Here is a 22,038-nt window from a genome sequence, read left to right as displayed (position 1 = left end):
TGAGTGCCAATTGGACTGAAGACCTACCCTTACTTAGGCAAGATTTCCCTTTACAGAAACCATGCTGACTTCGACTTATTTTATCATTCGTCTCCAAGTACCTCGAAACCTTATCCTTATTAATAGACTTTAAGTGAAGTAGGTCAAGAGTTGGATGATGTCTATGAGGGTCATTCCATTTTCCTTCCATTTTACTGACAGATCATTTCTGGGCTTTACCTCTAAATGAACCAGCGGCTCTACTTCACGGGATGGCGGAGAGGTTCAAGAGTCTGTGCTTGCTGGATATCCAGTTACCAGTCCTCAAACAGGATGACCTCAAAGACATGGTGAGTTCAACAGATCAACCACCCACCCAAACCTGCTGGGGTATCATTCCATGGGCCGCGGGATCCCCTTCATTATGCTGCTTTCGCCTCAATGCTGATGACAGGCAGCAGTTTTGACATAAGGTCTCATTTATTTTTCATCTTATTCGCAGTGATACTGGTTAAAATAAATGACTTTTCCAGGTTACAGGAAGATGAAGTGACTGCATGCATCGTTAACACAGCTGGAGAGAATTTTCCACACTGAGCACAGAGGAATAATAGACAGTAAATGTAACTTGTGCTAAACGGGCAGCATGGTAGCGTAGTGGTTGGCGTAACGCTGTAGAGTACAGGCGACCCAGGTTCAGTTCCTGCCACTGCCTGTAAGGAGATTGCATGTTCTCCCTGTGACCACGTGGGTCTCTTCCAGGTGCCCTGGTTTCCTCCCACTGTCCAAAGGTCTACTGGTTGGTAGGCTAATTGGTCATTGTAGATTGTCCTGTGATTAGGCCCAGATTAAATTGGGGGATTGCTTGGGGTATTAAATTGAGTGGCTCGAAGGGCTAGAAGGACCTGTTCTGTTCTATATCCCGATAAATAGATGGATAGATAGATATCCTTTGAGCTAAATATTTTTTCTCTGAGAGATCAAAGTGAGATGCAGTACTTCAGATTTACCATGCCGCTGTTACAAAGGTATTGGAAAAGAGCTGATGAAAATCCCACTGTAAGTTACTCTAGAAAGTCAAACCAGCATAGGACAATGAATGGTAGACACTAGGAGATGTGACGGAACGGAGGGACCAACGAATACAAGTGTTTAGTTCGTTGACAGTGGTATAACAAGTAGGCAGGACAGTGGAAGAAGTTGTTTAGCATGCTGGTCTTCATAGTCAGGGTATTGAGTATAGAAGTTGGGTCATTATGTGCTCTTGTATAAGTCATTGGTGAGGCCATTCTTAGAGAACTATGTACAGTTTTGGTATAGGAAATAGGCGATTAAACTGGAAAGAATTTATGAGAATGTTGCCTGAATTAGAGAGAGAGGTTGGCCAGGCTAGGCCATATTCCTTGGAACGTGGGAGAATGAGGGGCGACCTTATAGAAGTGTTCACAATTATGAGAGGCATAGAGAAATTGGACAGTAACAGTGGTAGGTGAGTGCCAAACTATGGGGCATAGATTCAGGGTGAGAGGAGAAATAATCAAAAGGGACCTAAGAGGTGACTTTCAAGCAGCGGGTGTTGAGTACATGAAAATGAGATTGAGCTAAGTACAATAGTATTGTTTAAGAAGGATTTGGGTAAGTACGTGGGGAGGAGGGAGGATGGGGGCTGGAGTGATAACAGCTGACCATAGGAAATTGCAACTAGCTAGGTGGACAATGTAGTCAGCATGGATTTCTTGTCCCAAAAGGCCTTTGAATTTGTTATGCATTACTCTATGATGCAGTGAAGATCATGTTAGTATTGGAACGTACAGAACGCAATGAGTTTTAATTTTGATTCGGAGAGCAAGAAGATTCGAATCTTTAATATATTTAGTAACTTCTTGTCCTATTTCAGTGGTGGAACAGTGTTCTTCTGCAGCTCATTAAGGGCGGGTTGCCAGACAGGGGTTCTTTCTAACACTTGACTCACTAACATATATGCTCCTCAAATTCATTGTGATAGTGAAATTCCCGGATTTAGATGACTTGTCTCCTGTGTTTATGTTACCAAGTTGATTGGTGTTCTGGTCTTGGATAAAACAATGGCGAATTATGAGTCCATTATTGCTAGGAATTATACCAGAGTGACTTTTTTAAATTCAGTAGTGACAGTTCATTAGATTCAGTGCTGACCTTCCTTCTCCTCTCAAACAGACCATCATGGAGGAAACCATCAGTGTCCTGTTGCAGTTGGTAGAAGATGATTTGAAGTGTAACACTACAGGTGACAGTTCTGTGCTGAAGAGCAGTGGAGATGTCCTCTCAGTCCATGTTTCAGCCTGTATCCTTGCTCTGTCTGGCTGGACTGCTGGGTAAGAATCCAAAATAAATTAGCAGTTTCTGGACACCTTCAGGGACCCATTGGTTACCTGGAATCACTGACTAGATCTTGAAGCAACATTTCATTACTGCCTCCTTTACCCCTCACCACACAATATGTTTCTCAGACAGAGAATCCAGTGGTTTATCACCCATATTGTCCACGACCTTTCAACTTCATCACCTTTTCCTTTCCCATCTCTTCAAAGGTTGAGGTCATGGGTTAAGGGTGAAAAGGGAAATGTTTAAGCAGAAGTTCTTTACACAGAGGGTGGTGAGAGGGTGGAATGATGTTCCAGAAGAAGTGATTCAATTACAGAATTTAAGACCATAAGACAAAGGAGCAGGAGTCAGCCATTCGGCCCATTGAGTCTGCTCCGCCATTTTATCATGAGCTGATCCATTCTCCCATTTAGTCCCACTCCCCCACCTTCTCACCATAACCTTTGATGCCCTGGCTACTCAGATACCTATCAGTCTCTGCCTTAAATACACCCAATGACTTGGCCTCCACTGCTGCCCATGGCAACAAATTCCATAGATTCACCACCCTCTGACTAAAAAAATTTCTTCGCATTTCTGTTCTGAATGGGCGCCCTTCAATCCTCAAGTCATGCCCTCTCATACTAGACTCCTCCATCATGGGAAACAACTTTGCCACATCCACTCTGTCCATGTCTTTCAACATTTGAAATGTTTTTATGAGGTCACCCTCGTATGTTAACCCTCTCATTCCCGGAATCATTCCAGTGAATCTTCTTTGAACCCTCTCCAACGTCAGCACATCCTTTCTTAAATAAGGACCCAAAACTGCCCACAGTACTCCAAGTGAGGTCTTACCAGCGCCTCTCAACATCACATCCCTGCTCCTATACTCTATTCCCCAAGAAATGAGTGCCAACATTGTATTCGCCGCCTTCACCACGGACTCAACCTGGAGGTTAACCTTAAGGGTATCCTGCATGAGGACTCCCAAGTCCCATTGCAACTCAAAACTTTGAATTCTCTCCCCATTTAAATAGTAGTCTGCCTGTTTATTTTTTCTGCCAAAGTGCATAACCATACACTTTCCAACATTGTATTTCATTTGCCCATTCTCCCAATCTATCCAAGTCTCTCTGCAGACTCTCTGTTTCCTCAGCACTACCAGCCCCTCCACCTATCTTTGTATCGTCAGCACACTTAGCCACAAAGCCATCTATTCCATAATCCAAATCGTTGATCTACAACGTAAAAAGAAACGGTCCCAACACGGACCCCTGTGGAACACCAGTAGTAACCGGCAGCCAACCAGAATAGGATCCATTTATTCCCACTCTCTGTTTCCTGCCAATCAACCAACGCTGTATCCACATATGTAACTTTCCTGTAATTCCATGGGCTCGTATCTTGTTAAGTAGCCTCGTGTGGCACCTTGTCAAAGGTCTTTCGAAAATCCAAATATACAACACCCAATGCATCTCCCTTGTCTAGCCTACTTGTAATTTCCTCAAAAAATTGCAATAGGCTTGTCAGGCAGGATTTTCCTTTAAGGAAACCATGCTGAGTTCTGCCTATCTTGTCATATGCCTCCAGGTACTCCGTAACCTCATCCTTGACAATTGACTCCAACAACTTCCCAACCACCGATGTCAAGCTAACAGGTCTATAATTTCCTTTTCGCTTCCTTGTCCCCTTCTTAAATAGTGGAGTGACATTTGCAATCTTCCATTTCTCCAGAACCATGCCAGAATCTATTGACTTTTGAAAGATCATTGCTAATGCCTCTGCAATCTCCACAGCTACTTCCTTCAGAACACGGGGGTGCTTTCCATCTGGTCCGGGAGATTTAGCTACCTTTAGACTATTCAGCTTCCCGAGTATTTTCTCTGTCGTAATTGTGACTGTGCACGCTTCTTTTCCCTGACACCCTTGAGTGTCTAGTATACTGCTGATGTCTTCCTCAGTAAAGACTGATGCAAAATACTCATTCAGTTCCTCCGCCATCTCCTTATCTCCCATTACAATTTCTCCAGCATCATTTTCTATCGGTCCTATATCTACTTCCTGTCTTTTACTCTTTATATACTTGAAAAAGCTTTTAGTATCCTGTTACGTACCCCGTAACTGGGTTGCCAAACCAGCAGAAATGGATCACTCAGTTGGAGTCTGGATTATTGGAACTAAGAAAGTTTTATTAAAGAAATAAGCAACACAGTACTCTAATCAAAAGGATAATGAATACAACAGTTCAGCAATGATAAACGCACATGTACACAGAAACTAGGATAATAGGATCAATCAAGCTCTATCGTCGTCTAGGGGTAAATGACCAGTTTCAAAGTGACGCAAAGTTCAGTTCAATTGAGTTCAGTTCAGTTCACAGTAATCACTGCTGTGGCGATGGACGGGGGTGGGGTGGGGGAAGGAGGGAGAGAGCAAAAGCGAATGAATATTCAAACGGCTTCCACACAGACCTTCGATATTCTTCGCAGTCAGCTTTCGGGTGAGCCCTTTGTAATGTCTTCTGAGGTCACCGACTGTGACCCCTCCGTTTCCAGATACGATCGTTTCTCTGCGGTGAACCTGGCACCCAGGCAAGGGTGGCCACACACCAGGTTCCCACCGATTGTACCTTTCCACCCTGTGCGTCTATGGCTTGGTCCCATGACCAACCCTCCAAAACTCCCACCGACTTGTGGGAGGCGCACCGCTTCCAGGGTCTCGTTACCTCGTGGTGTCGTGTGTGTCTTGCCTTAGCGAACCTGTCCCTTTTTATCCCCCTGCTGGGGTATCGCCTGTCCATCACTTCAAACAGTTCAGGGTTCAAAGAGGAGCCGGTCTTGACAGCTCTCCTGTCTCTTCATTAACATCTCCAATACTGCTCCATTGTTTTCCTTATCTCTCTTTCTCCTGAAGATAGGTGGCAGACCAACTGCTGATCCCACTGGTGCCAGCACAGGACAGTTAACATCTTAGTCTATGTGTACTTTCGTCACACCCCTCACCTTTAAGGATTTTTACCGGGGTAAAAATTACAAACATCAATACATTATTTGATACACACAAATATACATCTTTATCAGCTATTTGGCTAATACAGCGAATTTTAAGTTGTCAACACCTGACAGACAGTCAGCAATCACATTTTCTGTTCCTTTTATATGTGTTATTAATAATCCCTTAAACCAGGCTCCAACTTAGCAAACTTCATAGTGGCCAAAAAACACTGATGAATTGCGATCAATGTAACCTCTCATTGGGTTTCGTCCCGGACCACAATAACAAGGGTCGTCCCATCCCGACTTAGTTTTCTCTCGCAAGGGCTTAGTAGGAGGGGGAGGGGTAGTAACAGCAGAGTTATTGCAAAACTTCCTACAGTACCCCACCATCTCCAAGAGCCTTCTGAGGGCCCTCTTGTCTGTCGGGGTTGGGATGTCAGAGATAGCCCGCACTTTAGCTTGCATCGCTGCCAGCTGCCCCTGTGTTACCACAATTCCCAGACAAGTGACCTTCGTGTGGCCGAACTCATTTTTTTCAAGGTTCACTATCAAGCTGGCTTCAGACAGCCGTATTATATCGCCAATACACACCCCTGTGTTCGTCAGCCCTTTCGTCACTGAATTACTCATTCTATAGGGATGTTGCTCACTAGGCTGACCTAGCGTAACAAACACCACCCAACGTCCCAGTTCTTTGCATTGCCTTGGGACAATCAAATACACGTGTGCGAGCCGTTTAATTACTTCTCGTAAAGAGTCGCTTTGTTCGGGGATTAAGGGAGAGACCTTATCAGCAGAGCTGGCCAAAACAATAGCCTTCTCCCATCTGGTCGATACCATAGTCATCTTTTCAAAATGTTTTTTTTCTCTTATCAGGGGGACCCTAGCTTCATTGATTTCTGTGCTAACACCGACTAGGTTTGTTAGCATATCAAAAGCCTGTGACCGTCTCAGTTCGCGTCTGCCATAATCAATAACATCCTTCCTCCTGCGCAGCCGGTAAACCTCTTTCATGATTCCACCAACTGTTTCCTCCAGCACCTCAAAATGTCCACCGAGGGGTACCTTGTGGGCCAGGTTAAAAATCTCATCCCCATAACTCTTTTGCACCACCCCCCATTCCTCATCTGTGGGTACGGTACTTGGACTCCCTTTCTTCCTTAGCACTTCCTCCTCCACACAATAGCCTACTGGCTCCCTTCTTAATTCTGCGTCAGAGAGAGCTGTCTCCGCCAAAACCATCAGCCCCTCGTCTCGCTCCTGCGCCTGCACAAATTCCTTCCTGGCTAATGCTAAGCCTGTCTCAGCTCCCTCACTACCTCTTGTTTCACTACACTCCTTCTTTTCACTTTCTACCTCCTCCTGGTACGTCTCAGCTAAATTTACTTCGGCAGTCCCGGGATGAACCTGTGAATCCATTGGTGGGGCCTCAATGCTGGCAGGCTGACCTGTCAATCTCACGGCTGGGAACACGATTCCCCCGGCGAGGTCATTACTGAGCAAGACTTCCACGCCTTTCATCGGTAATTCGAGCCTCACCCCGATCGTGACTAGTCCAGAGACCAAGTTGCTTTGTAGGTGTATCTGGTGCAAAGGGACTGCCTCTGTCCCTTCCCCAATACCTTTGACCTTGACCTCCCCAGTCTGGGTCTCTGAGCTAAACTCTAATACACTCTTCAATATCAGTGACTGACACGCTCCCGTGTCTCTCCAGATCCGCACTGGAACTGGGTTTAGCCCCTCCTTCACTGACACCAATCCGGCCGAGATAAACCTCTCGCGCCCTTCCTGAACTTTGGCAGACCTGTCCTCTCCTAGCGGTTCGTTTACCAGCTCGATACAGCCAGTCAAAATCGCCGTTTTTCCTTTTCCCGTCTCCTTCTTTGGGGCAAAGCACCTGGACGCAAAGCGTCTGGCTTTCCCACAATTATAACAGACGACCCCAGGAGACTTTCTACCAGACTGCTCCCGGTCTACCTTATCCTTCTCACTAGTCCCCGGCTTACTTTCTGACTTTTCTGGCGGACTCTCCCTGCTGTCCTGACTACCCTTCTGGTAGCCTTTACTCGGGGCAAACTTCATTCTATGCGTCAACGCGTACTCATCCGCTAACTTAGCAGTTGCGGCTAACGTAGCTGCCTCTTTCTCACCTAGGTAGGGTCTCATACTCTCAGGGACACAACCTTTAAACTGCTCAATCAGGATCAGCTGTAACAGTCTGTCATAATCCCCCTCTACCCCCTTCGAGGCGCACCAACGCTCATAATATGTCTGCATCTCACGGGCAAACTCTAAATACGTGCGGTCCCACTGCTTCCTCGCATTCCAGAACCTCTGCCGGTATGCCTCCGGGACCAACTCATAAATCCTGAGGATGGCCTCTTTCACCACCTCATACCTCTGGGCATCTTCCGCGGACAAAGCTGAGTAAGCTTGTTGGGCTTTCCCTTTCAGTACACTCTGAAGCAAAACAGCCCACTTATCCCTCGGCCAGTCCTGACTTGTAGCAACTTTTTCGAAATGGAGAAAGTACTGATCCACATCGGTATCATCAAATGGGGGAACCAGCCTAACCTCCTGGGTCGCCCTGAACCCTCCACCTTGGTTCGGCATGGGCCCCTGCTCTGCCCTTACCTTTAACTTCTCCAGCGCAAATTCCCTTTCCCTCTGTTTCTCCAACTGCCTCTCTTCTGGCTCCAACTCTCTGTCTCTGTCTCTGTCTCTGTCTCTGTCTCTCTCTGTCTCTCTCTGTCTCTCTCTGTCTCTGTCTCTCTCTCTCTCTCTCTCTCTCTCTCTCTCTCTCTCTCTCTCTCTCTCTCTCTCTCTCTCTCTCTCTCTCTCTCTCTCTCTCTCTCTCTCTCTCTCTCTCTCTCTCTCTCTCTCTCTCTCTCTCTCTCTCTCTCTCTCTCTCTCTCCTGCCTTTCTAACTCTCTCTCTCTCTCTCTCTCCTGCCTTTCTAACTCTCTCTCTCTCTCTCTCTCTCCTGCCTTTCTAACTCTCTCTCTCTCTCTCTCTCTCCTGCCTTTCTAACTCTCTCTCTCTCTCCTGCCTTTCTAACTCTCTCTCTTTCTCCTGTCTTTCTAACTGCTTCTCTTTGTGTTCTAACTGCCGTACCCGGAACTCGTGCTCGAGTCTCAGTTTTTCCAAGCTGCACCTGTACCGCGTCTCCAGCAGGTTTTTCAATAGACACCACCTCCAGCTCTCCTTGGGGAAACACACCTTTAGATACATAGTGCTCTACGATAGCTCTGTGTATCTCCTCTCTCCTCATTGTCGACTTCCCCTTAACAAGATTCAACCGTTTGGCCACAGCTGCCAATTCCGATTTCCTGGCATCCTCTAATGCCTCCAAGGTCGGTGCCTTTAGAAATTCCTCAATCTCCATTTCTGCTGTTTGTCTTTTCTTTCTTTCGGGAATTTTAACCCAATCAATTTACTCCGTCCCAGATTTAGCGTTCAAAGTCGCGGACGAGAACCCCACTTATGTTATGTACCCCATAACTGGGTTGCCAAACCAGCAGAAATGGATCACTCAGTTGGAGTCTGGATTATTGGAACTAAGAAAGTTTTATTAAAGAAATAAGCAACACAGTACTCTAATCAAAAGGATAATGAATACAACAGTTCAGCAATGATAAACACACATGTACACAGAAACTAGGGTAATAGGATCAATCAAGCTCTATCGTCGTCTAGGGGTAAATGACCAGTTTCAAAGTGATGCAAAGTTCAGTTCAATTGAGTTCAGTTCAGTTCACAGTAATCACTGCCGTGGCGATGGACGGGGGTGGGGGGGAAGGAGAGAGAGAGAGCAAAAGCGAATGAATATTCAAACGGCTTCCACACAGACCTTTGATATTCTTCGCAGTCAGCTTTCGGGCGAGCCCTTTGTAATGTCTTCTGAGGTCACCGACTGTGACCCCTCCGTTTCCAGATACGATCGTTTCTCTGCGGTGAACCTGGCACCCAGGCAAGGGCGGACACACACCAGGTTCCCGCCAATCGTACCTTTCCACCCTGTGCGTCTATGGCTTGGTCCCATGACCAACCCTCCAAAACTCCCACTGACTTGTGGGAGGCGCACCACTTCCAGGGTCTCATTACCTCGTGGTGTCGTGTGTGTCTTGCCTTAGCGAACCTGTCCCTTTTTAGCCCCCTGCTGGGGTATCGCTTGTCCATCACTTCAAACAGTTCAGGGTTCAAAGAGGAGCCGGTCTTGACAGCTCTCCCGTCTCTTCATTAACATCTCCAACAACTGCTCCATTGTTTTCCTTATCTCTCTTTCTCCTGAAGATAGGTGGCAGACCAACTGCTGATCCCACTGGTGCCAGCACAGGACAGTTAACATCTTAGTCTGTGTGTACTTTCGTCACAATCCTCTTTGATATTATTTGCCAGCTTCCTTTCATAGTTCATCTTTTCCCTCTTAATGACCTTAGTTTCCTTTTGTAAGCTTTTAAAACTTCCCAATTCTCTGTCTTCCCACTAATTTTTTAGTTGCATCCTTTTTCCATTCGAAAATTTCTTCTTTTTTGGAATATATCTGTCTTGCATCCTTTTTCCATTCGAAAATTTCTTCTTTTTTGGAATATATCTGTCTTGCACCTTCCTCACTTCTTGCATAAACTCCAGCCGCTGCTGCTCTGCCGTCCTTCCCGCTAGTGTCCCTTTCCAGTCAACTTTGGCCATTTCCTCTCTCATGCCACTGTAATTTCCTTTACTCCACTGAAATACCGACACATCAGATTTCGGCTTCTCTTTCTCAAATTTCACAGTGAACTCAATCATGTTATGATCACTGCCTCCTAAGGGTTCCTTCACCTCAATTTCACTAATCACCTCTGGTTCATTTTTCAATACCCAATCCAGTACAGCCGATTCCCCAGTGGGCTCAACAACAAGCTGTTCTAAAAAGCCATCTCGCAGACATTCTACAAATTCTCTCTCTTGAGATCCAGTGCCGACCTGATTTTCCCAATCCATTCGCATGTTAAAATCCCCCACAATTACCATAATACTGACCTTCTGACAAGCCTTTTCTATTTCCTGTTGTAATTTGTAGTCCACATCACTGCAGCTGTTTGGACACCTGTATATAATTGCCAACAGGCTCCTTTTACCCCTGCGATTTCTTAGTTCAACCCATAAAGATTCTGCACCTTCCGATCCTATGTCACCTCTTTCTAATGATTTAATATCATTTCTTACCAATAAAGCCAGCCACCCGCTCTGCCTACCCTTCCGATACACTGTGTATCCTTGGACATTCAGCTCCCAGAGACATGCATCCTTTATCCACGTCTCAGTGATGGCCACAATATCACACCTGCCAATCTGTAGCTGTACAACAAGATCATCCACCTTATTCCTTATGCTGCGTGCATTTAAGTATAACACCTTAAGTCCAGTATTTGATACTTTTTGCTTTGAGTGCACTGCAACTCATCCCAATGGCTACAAATTTGCCCCATCAACTGCCTGTCCTTCCTGACATCTTTACTGCTCACTATCTTAGATTTATTTCTGTTTTCCCCCACCTCTGCTCTATCATTCCGGTTCCCATCCCCCTGCCAAATTAGTTTAAGCCCTCCCTAACGGCTCTATTAAACCTTCCCTCCAGGATATTGGGCCCCTTCGGGTTCAGGTGTAACCCGTCCTTTTTGAACAGGTCATACTTCCCCCAGAAGAGATCCCAATGATCCATGAATCTGAAGCCCTGCCCCCTGCACCAGTCTCTCAGCCACGTATTCATTTGCCTGATCCTACTATTCTTGCCCTCGCTAGCACATAGCACAGGTAGCAATCCCGAGATTACTACCCTGGAGGTCCTGCTTCTCAGCTTCCTTCCTAACTCCCAGAAATCTCTCTTCAGGACCTCCTTCCTTTCCTTATCTATGTCATTGGTACCAGCATGTACCAAGACAGCTGGCTGCTCGCCCTCTCCCTTCAGAATATTCTGGACCCGATCTGAGACATCCCGTACCCTGGCACCTGGGAGGCAACACACCATGCGGGTATCTCCATCAGGCTCACAGAATCTCCTGTCCATTCCCCTGACTATGGAATCCCCTATGACTACCGCATTCCTCTTCTCCCTCCTTCCTTCCTGCACAACAGCGCCAGGCTCAGTGCCAGAGACCCAGTCACCGTGGCCGTCCCCTGTCAGGTCATCCCCCTCAACAGCATCCAAAACGAGATACTTGTTGCTGAGGGGGGCAGCCACAGGGGTGCTCTCCACTATCCGGGCATTTTCCTTCTCTCTCCTGACAGACACCCAGTTTTCTGACCGCTGTAGCCTAGGGATGACTACCTCCCTGTAGCTCCTGTCTATCACCTCTTCACTTTCCCTGATAGGCAGTAGGTCATCAAGCTGCAGCTCCAGATCCCTAACACGGCCTCCGAGGAGCTGCATCTTGGTGCACCTGGTGCAGATGTGGCCATCAGGGAGGCTGGAGGTCTCCCAGGATTCCCACATCTGACACCCTGAACAAAGCACTAACCCTGCAAACATGCTACCTAATTCTACAGGTATGAAACAAGGAAAAATAAGTCTACCCACCCACTTACCTCGCCAAACACACTAACTTTTTTAAACCGTTAGCTCGTACCGTTAGCTGTGTGAGCCCTGCTGTTCCTCTGTTTGTCCGGGCCGATTCGCGAAGGGGCAAAAAAAGGGTTGGTGCCTCGCTCACGCCTCTTCCCGTTACCACCTAAGTCCGTTGAGCCAAAGCCCTACACTCTGCTGCCCGCTGTATAGGGTGGTCTCCTTTTTAAACTCTCCACGCTGTCCTGTCTACGTCACGCGCCTGCGCAGTCTCGTCCTTCTTGTACTCGAGATAAGATAAGTTTTGATAAGTACTTGAATGGGAGGGGTATGGTCCTAGTGCAGGTCAATGGGAGTAGGCAGAATAATAGTTCAGCACGGATTAGATGGGCCAAAAGACCTATAACTATGACAGCAAAATACAGTTCCGTAGACAATGATTATCTTCTTTCACGCAACACTTTAGCCATTCCTCAAGCATGGATAGATAGTACCAGCAAGTGTTTCAATAAATGTCTTGAGTATTTATCCCACCAAATAAGCTGGCCAGTGGTGCACTGGAGTCGGCTCCAGATTTTGAGGGGAATGGTCCCGAGTTTGAATCCGGCTGGCTCCTTGCACGGTTTCCAACCGAGTGTCGAGCTAGCAACTCGGCCTCGTAAAAAACAGCCAAATGCTATGGAAATTGCACAAATGCTGCCCGATATGCCAGAAGGCACGAAAAGGAACAACAACACTCCCACTAAAAGAAATATGCAAATGTGATAGAGGGATGAATAATATCTAGGGGAGCTCTCCAAAGTACAAGGTGTAGTAGTGCCATGGGATCGTTTCCATCTGCACATGTCACTGTTTGACATCAGACAACCAGTAATATAGACCATGCTGGAATTTGTCCTAAATTGTGTTGATCCAATTATGGATACAAAATACCAGGCTGTGTCTATGTATTGTGATGTGAAAAGTGAATTTCATATAAAAAGGATTGTTTGTATTCCATATTACATGATAGATCTCCCAGCTGAATAGGTTGAGGGGCTCATGGTGTGGGGAATCAGAATCACATTTATGTAACTATCCCAGCTTTATTTCCCATTTGCTAGACCGTCCTCCGATTTACATCAACTGCCTGTTATCACCTGCTCCTACTGCATGAGGAGAGTGGGCCTGTGGAGCTTTCAGCAGATCGATGCCGTTTCCCCGGCTAATGATCCTGACAACCCTGTGTGTGGGACCTCTCCACGGGAGAGCAAGTCAGAATTATCAACGCCAACTCCCCCTGCCACATCTCCCCGCAGGATGGTCACACGGAGTCAGGACGCTGCCCAGATACAGGGCACTGAACTGGTACTATAATCTTTGCTTTAGTTTAATCCTATCATGTTCACACACTCCTTTACTAAAACTATATATTTTTTTTCTTTTAATCAGCATGAAACCAGTCCTTCGCCTATTGGGGCACGGACTCGGAGTCGAGATGCCCACAGCCCAACCCTAGTTGATCGAGGTGAACCAGAAAGCATCAGTCCACACCAGCGGAACAAGCGGCCTGTGACGCGAAGCATGGGGCAGGGTGATGTGCCTTCCAGCCCTCAGAGGAGGCCCAAGCGTCCGCGACTGTCTTCATCCACCAGCTCCGTAAGTAGCAGCGTGAGGTTAGAGGTTGTTGTACTGGCAGATCCACAACAAACCACAACCATTCGGCAGTGTTAGCAACAGAACTACATATCAGAGTCATTTCACTCACGGTCACACCCCTGATTCTAAAGTTCTTTCATTTCGGTCCTCTGCAGCCCACTGTTGGTAGACATGTCTTCAGATGGCTGGGCCCTGGGCTCAAACATTTCTTCAATAAGTTGCTTGATCTCTCTCCTCCTTCTCCATGAGGAAACTTAAAACTTACCTCTTCGGCCCAGTCTGTCACCTGTGCTTCAATGACACAATGTTGAATTTTATTTACCGTCAGAGGTTTAGAATATACACAAAAAAGGATGTAGACTGCTTCATGGTTAAAAATAGCTCACTGAAAAAATGGAACAAATACAGATCAACTTGAGTAAACGCAAACCACGGGAATTCTGCAGATGCTGGAAATTCAAGCAACACACATCAAAGTTGCTGGTGAACGCAGCAGGCCAGGCAGCATCTCTAGGAAGAGGTACAGTCGACGTTTCAGTCCTGATGAAGGGTCTCGGCCTGAAATCTAACTTCCGCTAAGGCCCCACCTCCCCCTCGTACCCCATCTGTTACTTCTTTTTATGCACACATTCTTTCTCTCACTCTCCTTTTTGTCCCTCTGAATATACCTCTTGCCCATCCTCTGGGTCCCCCCCCCCCCCCGTCTTTCTTCCCGGACCTCCTGTCCCATGATCCTCTCATATCCCTTTTGCCAATCACCTGTCCAGCTCTTGGCTCCATCCCTCCCCCTCCTGTCTTCTCCTATCATTTTGGATCTCCCCCTCCCCCTCCCACTTTCAAATCTCTTACTCACTCTTCCTTCAGTTAGTCCTGACGAAGGGTCTCGGCCTGAAACGTCGACTGTACCTCTTCCTAGAGATGCTGCCTGGCCTGCTGCGTTCACCAGCAACTTTGATGTGTGTTGACAAAGAACCAGTTTGACTTAAAAAGCGGCGGAGGTAACATTTGAAAAACTGACAGCAAATATAAAAGAAATACACAGGCATTCTCCTGGCTATGTAAGCAGGAAAAGTTTTGTGGACAAGAGGTGAGGCCATTCAGCATCCAATTAAGAAATAGGTTCATGAAGGTAGAGGCTGATGCAGTTCATGAAGCTGAGATACCATACAAATATTTGAATTAAATCTTTAACAAGGAAGACAATACTTGATTTTCAACAATAAATGATCTGACTGAGATTCTGGTAGGCTAAAAGATTAATGATAATGTAGATGCCGGAAAAGTTAGCTATATGTTAAATGCATACAAGACTCTGGAGTGACAAACAATCTGCTGGAGGAGCTCAGTAGATCAAGCAGAATCTGTGGAGTGGTGGAGGGCAGAGGAATTGCTGATATTTCAGCTCGTAATGCTTCATCAGAACATTTTCAGAAGGCATTTGATAAGGTGTCTCACATGAGGCTGCTTAACAAGATAAAATCCCATGGAGTTACAGGAATGATACTGGCATGGATAGCTGAATGGCTGACAGGCAGAAGGCATCGAGTGGGAATAAAAGAGGCCTTTTCTTGCCAGTGACCAGTGGTGTTCCTCAGGGATCAGTATTGGGACCACTACTTTTCACATTGTTTGTCAATAATTTAGATAATGGAATTGATGGTTTTGTGGCAAAGTTTGCAGATGATATGAAGATAGGTGGAGGGGTAGGTAGTGCTGAGGAAGCAATGCGATTGTAGCAGGACTTAGACAAATTGGAAGAATGGGCAAAATAGTAGCAGATGGGATACAGTGTTGGAAAATGTATGATAAAGCATTTTGGTAAAAGGAACAATAGTGCAGACTATTATCTAAATGGGAGAAGGTTCAAACATCAGAGGTGCAGAGGGACTTAGTTCTCATGCAAGACTCCCCAAAGGGTTACTTTACAGGTTGAGTCTGTGGTAAAGAAGGCAAATGCAATGTTGGCATTTATTTCAAGGGTAATAGAATATAAAAGCAAGAAGATAATGCTGAGGCTTTATAAGACACTAGTCAGGCCACACTTGGAGTATTGTCAACAGTTTTGGGCCCCTTATCTCCGAAAGGATGTGTTGTCATTGGAGAGAGTTCAGAGGAGGTTCACTAGGATGATTCTGGGAATGAAGGGGTTAACATATGAGGAGCGTTTGGCAGCTTTGAGCCCGTACTCACTGGAATTTAGAAGAATGTGTGGGGATCCCATTTAAACCTACCAAATGTTGAAAGAACTAGATAGGGTAGATGTGGAGAAGATGTTTCCCATGATGAGGGTATCCAGAACTAGAGGGCACAGCCTCAAAATTGAGGGACGACCTTTTAGAACAGAAGTGAGGAGGAATTTTTTTTAGCCCAAGAGCGGTGAATCTGTGGAATGCTCTGCCACAGACAGCTGTTGAGACCAGGACCACGGGTATATTGAAAGCAAAAGGTGATAGTTTCCTGATTGGTCAGGGCATCAAAGAATATGACGAGAAGGCAGGTGTATGGGGTTGAGTGGGATCTGGGATCAGTGATGATAGAATGGCGGAACAGACTCAGTGGGCTGAATGGCCTAATTCTGCTCCTATGTCTTGTGGACATAACTCATGTGGCCCAGATGGGATGCATACTAGGTTCCTGAGGGAAGTAAGGGAGGTTATTGCAGAGGCCATGTCTTCCAGCTTAAAGAAAAATAAATAGTAGGTTCAGGAGTAGCGTCCATGGAATTTAATCCCAACAAGTACAAGTTGGGAAGTCAAATAGCAGTAGGACTTGTACAATAATTAGCAGGGTGAAATTGAGGAATAGAGAGACTTTGGGCTCTGAGTTCATAGTCCCCTGAAGGTGACAACGCAGGTAGATAGAGTGGTGGAGAAGGCATTTGATAGGTAACGGCACAGAATTCAAGAGCTGGGATGTTCTACTACAATTCTGCATATCACTGGTTGTGTCACACTTGGGGTATTGTTTGTTGTTCTGGTTGCCACGGTACAGGAAGAATGTGATTTTCTGGAGACGATGCAGAAACGATTCATCAGGATGTTGTGTGTAATAGAGGGTTTAGTAATAGGGAGAGATTGGATAGATTGGGCTGACCTTCCCTGGAGTGAATCAGAGTCGGGTTTATTATCACTGGCATATGTCGTGAATTTTGTTTTGTGTAGCAGCTTTAGCAAGACATAAAAAGTGATAGTAATTTACCAGCTAAGGGGTGACCTGATGGCACAATGCTTTACGGTACCTGCGACCCGGGTTCAGTTCCTGCTGCTGCCTGTAAGGAGGTTGTATGTTCTCTCCGTGACTGCGTGGGTTTCCTCTGGGTGCTCCGGTTTCCTCCCACAGTCCAAGCTGTGTATTGTCCCATGATTAGGCTGGGGTTAAATCGGAATTGCTGGGCAGAGTGGCTCAAGGGGCTGCAAGGGCCTGTTTTGCGTTGTATCACAATAAAATAAAATAAAGATTATGAGAGGAATAGATGAGATCAATACTCAAATTTTTTCCCCTGTTAGGGTTATGAAAAACTAGAGGGCATAGATAATAAGGTGAGAAGGAGGGGATTTAAAGAGAATCCAAGGAGAACGTTTTTAATTTGTCGAGTGCGGTTGATATCTGGATCTTGCTGCCAGCGGAGGGAGATGAATCTGGTACATCTACATTGTTTAAGTGGCATTAAGTAGAAGAATACTGTGGTTATGTGAGCCAGTCGGATCAGCACGGATGGCCATGGCAGACTGAAGGGTCTGATTCTGTGATGTATCATTCTGACCGCAGAATTGCAGGGTGTGCAGTTAAACAAAATAACTGCTTGGCAGTCAGTTTAACCTCAGTGAAGTTCCAGAAATGATAATCAGGGGCATGACCAGCAATCATTGCATTAGAGGAAAAAGTGTGGGGTAACTGTGAATACTGAGCATTAGCTGATTTAGAGAGAGAGTCGTTAGAAAACAGTGCAAAACATATAGAGTGAAGGCAGGCGTATGAACTAGGTACAGGTGAACTGTGAACTGATTGAATAAGAATGTGCTGAATGGGCACCGTTTATCCTAAAGTCAGTTCACTGACCAGCAAATAGAGGTAGTGGGCAGAAATGCCATAACTCTATGAAACTGGCATAATAATCACTATTTAATTTGGCACAAGGTAAGTATTCATAGTTTATAGAATTACACTGTGCCGAGGAACATTTCTGAGAAGGTAAGTGGATATAAAGGAGATCTGTAAGTCCAGAAGATATGTTGGTTAACTCTAAGCAGGCTACTCAGGGAGGTTTTATTTGATTCCATTTTTAATTATTTTACAGGATAGCAGCCGGGCATACTTTAACCCTGTCTCCCAGCACAGGGATTGGTGTCCCTGGATTAGAAGAGGACTAAATCCCGAAGATAAGCTACACAGCCCACAGCCTGAGGAACAGGGCCTGACCCTTGGGTCACCTGAAAAGACAGAGGCAGGGTGGAAGGCAGTACTTGACGTCCTGTTATCGTTGAAAGGACCGTCCAGCCCAGATGAGGGCTTGGACAGTTTTGTAAGTACCCAGTTTTGCTCTTTAGCAGGCAGTTCATGTTCCTCTTTCTCCTGTTTCCTCAAAAGGATTAATTCCTTTCAGATTGTGGTTCAATTGACAGGAATCCTAAATAGTGATTGGAGTTGAGGATAAATAAATGGAGATTTAAATAAGCTGTTCTAATTAGTACTGGTGACATCTTGTGGCAGAAAATCAGTACCGTGCCTGTTTTTACTTTTCCTCTAATTTGTGCATCTTCTGAGCATTCTGAGGTCTGGCCTGAGTATCCATTCCATTCCATTTCATTCCCTTCCCAGACGCTGGCAGCATGCTGTGGCCTGTTGCCAGTCTCCTTTTTAAAGAGCTGCTTAATTTGGATGCCAGGACTTGGAACCTTTTGTCAAGCTTTAACGGGAGGAGGAAGAGAGAAATGTTTAACCTTTGCCTGCTTTGGTCTCCTTCTGCATTCTGGGAAGCTGCAGAGATCGGTGCCAGAGCCAGATGGCTCAGTGTTGCCTGTTCATTCAGATAGGATAGTGCATTTGTGCCCACAGTTATCCTTCAGGTTGCCATTCATCTCAAGGATCAAGGATCAGCTTTATTCACCATTCGTATTTACATGTATTAGGAATTTTCTGTGGCATGTTGGTGCGACAACAACAAAAAAAACAACAAATTCAACAATTAGAAAGAAAAGATACAAAAAAAAAGCTTGAACTTGAACTATGGGTATGGAATATAATATACATAAATACCAGCATGTATTTGCAATGTAAGTAACATTATATAAAGTGGTTTAAAGTGTTTACAGTGCAGGGCAGAAACGAGGGTAATAGATAGAAGAGGGTGGAGGGGGCTAACTAGCTTGGTTGATCAGATTAACTGCCTGGGGGAAGATAGTGTGAAGTTTTTGTTTTAGTAGCTGTATATATAGTGTTTGGAAAAGGCAGGTTTGCTGGGTGGGTAATGATTTTTACTGTCCCACTTCTTTGTCCTGGACATGAACAAATCTTGCAGTGATGGTAGACTGCAGCCAATGACCTGACAGTTCGCTGTAGTTTGGTACACTGTGAGAGGACGTTGCACCAACCAGACAGTAATGGCTGATGTGAGGCTGCTCTCCAGAATGGTGACAGTTTGAACCTAGTTTGAAGCATTCAACAGAAACACACACAAAATGCTGGAGGAACTCAGCACGTCAGGCAGCATCTTTGGAAAGGAATAAACAGAAATCTTTTGAATAAACATCCAAAAGAAATCTCTTGTGTTGGAAGAGATCCTGTTGTGGCAGAGAATATGATGCCTTCATTGGTCTTCTGTGGAGGATAAGGGGGAGGATACCACACCCCCACCCATGGGGATGGCATTCTCCTTCCTCTGCATGAGTGTGTTTCTAGTCACCGGACAGGTCGACATTTCTCTCTGCAACTGATGAGAGATGCCGTGAAATTCTGTGCTGACCTTTCTCATGCTTATTAACCAGCCTTTCAGGAAAATGCTGCATTATAGTTCAGGAGGAGGCCATTTGGCCCCTGGTCAACAAGCCCTGCTTATGATTTTTTTTTTGTGATTAGTCTCTTTCAGAAAAATCGAACAAGGTGTTTCGGATATTCCGACAGTGGCAAGTCCCACGTTCGCTATAGCTGGTGTCATCCGTTAAAGATACTGGAAGTGCAGCATCCTGAACAGAAAAAGCAAGAAAGAAATGTTTAACCTTTGCCTGGTTTTGTCTCCTTCCATTTCCTATGGATTGGGTTGATGGCACTTTTGAATGCTTACAGCCAGGACAGGCTTGAAATATCTTTGTACCAACCAAAAGATATGTGAACTCCCGGTTCATAAGATCCCACAAAGATCTTTTCAAATAAAACAGCAAAACCTGCTAAACAAAAGAGGGATTGATCCATGTGTATCATGTCCTTTGCACAGTGAAAGGTTGCCATCTTTGCTGATTCATGTCTCTGATTCATTTTTTGCTATGTTTTGCATAAATTAAAATGCCACAACAGTTTGTGCTAAGTATAAATAAAAACTTTTTTGGTTTTGTTTTGTGTGGTCTGGGATGAATTAATTCTGTGATAAATATTGTGATTACTCCTTAATACTGTCTGTTAACTCCACCATGGATGGTCCCAACCCCGGCTGTGAAAGAGGGGTTGGACAACCCCATCCCGTGAAAACCAAAAGCTACAGAAACGCTGACAGAAGCTCCAAAGACCTCACCCCTAGGAGAGGAGAGAAGCTGATATCAAGAAGATGGGAGCAACACACACAAAATGCCGGAGGAACTCAGCAGCCCAGGCAGCATCTATGGAAAAGAGTAAACAATCAACGTTTCTGGCCGAGACCCTTCATCAAGACTCAGCCTACTGAGTTTCCTCCAGCAATTTGTGTGTGTTGCTCTGGATTTCCAGCATCTGCAGATTTTTTCTTGTTTATGACCAAGAAGAAGGGCAACCTAAAAGACTGGCGAACTGCTGTCGGCAATCTATCACCAGGAGGGGGTGATGGGCTTAACTAACTAATATTGTCTGTAATCCAATTAAATGTTCCTGTACTGCCTTGTGAGGGAAATGATGTGGCATGAACATCAAACACAATTTGGTCTGGGTGTGATGGTAAATTTTAAGAATGGAGAACCAAAATCGTTCTGTCCTTTGAATACATTTTGCCATTCAGTGACATCAGAGCTGACAAAGCAGATGAGTTATAATACTAAGTTTAGAAAAAACCCAAACTAATTAATGCCACATCCTATCCCATTACAGCATCATTTTGACATGGACAAGACTGTGGAATAAAGGCTGAGTAACTCCCCCACTCTCCTCTCCCCTCTCCCCTCTCCATACCACCACCATATGAGTTTAGGATATCAAAACCACATTCCAATTAGAAGGGAACAAGGCAGGGAAATATGAGGAGAAAGGAATTCGATATGGTTGCCAGTAGCACAACCATGTTACTGAATATTGAACTTTGCAGTGTATCAGCCCATTGTAACTCTGCCAGGAAGAACTATCTGATTATTTCCTTTGCTGGCTCTTTCCCTGTAGCCTTGTAAACGTTTCTATGTAAATATTTTTTTCCAATTCCCTTCTGAAAATTGCTATTCAAATTTCTTTCACCACCATTTCCACACTACACTTCTGATCATAACAACTTAATTTTAAAAACAAAGTTTTTTTTTACATCAGTACCTAGCTTCTGACCGTTCCACCTGTTTTGTTACTTGGTCAAATATTGCCTGTTTTTGGGAAATCCCATCTCACTATTTGCTGCTGTAAGAACAATCACGGGTTCTCCAGTAATCCTCGTTACCCCCATGTCCTAGTGGTCTGTACTGCCTCCCCCGGTGCAAACTTCACAGCATGAACTTGAACGTGACCTCTCCCTGCAAAAAATAAAAGTATTTTTAAACTAAATAGAAAACTGATTTGTAATTGAAACCCTTTGGAGACTATTGACAGCAAAAGTTCATCCTGAGTTCATCAGCTGTTTTTACAATGTCCTTTGAACCTCCTGAATAGTTTCAATGTTGAGATCGGTTACACAACCCAGTCATGAGAGAACCCTCACTGGAGTAATAGGAACCAGAACCCTTTGCTGCCCTCCTCATATGTCCTGAACTTATAGAAGCATCCTTGCTGCTGTCAAACTGTGAGTTGCACAGCAGTTGGTGCTGCTGCTTCACCGAGACCTGGGTCGGATACTGACCTTGTGCGATATTGATCAGTTGCAGATATGGGCAGAGAAACGGCAGATGGAGGTTAACTAGATAAATGTGAGGTTTTGCACCGTGGTAGGGCAACTGCAAGGAGACAGTACACTGTTAAGGGCATGACCATTAATGGTGCTGCTGAGCAGAGAGACCCTGAGATCCAATTTCATCACTCCTTGGGAGCGGCTACATGGTTGATAGGGTGGTTAAGAAGGCTTATGGCATGCTTTCTTTTATTAGTTGAGGCACTGAGTTCAAAAGTTAAGAGGTTAGGTGCAACTTCATAAAACGCTGATTAGGCCACATCTGGATGATT

General features: G+C 45.3%; 1 protein-coding gene across 2 annotated transcripts in view; it reads left to right on the top strand.

Annotated features, from left to right (window-relative positions):
* The window catches only part of zc3hc1 (zinc finger, C3HC-type containing 1), a 29,165-nt gene extending 9,146 nt beyond the window's left edge, over positions 1 to 20,019 (top strand). For both annotated transcript variants that reach the window (XM_072241387.1, XM_072241388.1), the window contains 6 exons: positions 202 to 329; positions 2,176 to 2,333; positions 12,969 to 13,212; positions 13,297 to 13,503; positions 17,801 to 18,025; positions 19,579 to 20,019. In XM_072241387.1, coding sequence (XP_072097488.1) covers positions 202 to 329; positions 2,176 to 2,333; positions 12,969 to 13,212; positions 13,297 to 13,503; positions 17,801 to 18,025; positions 19,579 to 19,647 — 1,031 coding nt within the window. In that variant the 3' untranslated portion in view covers positions 19,648 to 20,019. The remainder of the gene's footprint in view (positions 1 to 201; positions 330 to 2,175; positions 2,334 to 12,968; positions 13,213 to 13,296; positions 13,504 to 17,800; positions 18,026 to 19,578) is intronic.
* The last annotated feature ends 2,019 nt before the right edge of the window (positions 20,020 to 22,038 follow it).

Source organism: Mobula birostris, chromosome 23 (assembly GCF_030028105.1).
Source record: "Mobula birostris isolate sMobBir1 chromosome 23, sMobBir1.hap1, whole genome shotgun sequence".
Classification (NCBI taxonomy): Eukaryota; Metazoa; Chordata; class Chondrichthyes; order Myliobatiformes; family Myliobatidae; genus Mobula; species Mobula birostris.
The sequence above is the reverse complement of the archived record's forward strand: the minus strand, read 5'-3'. Positions and strand labels throughout refer to the sequence as shown.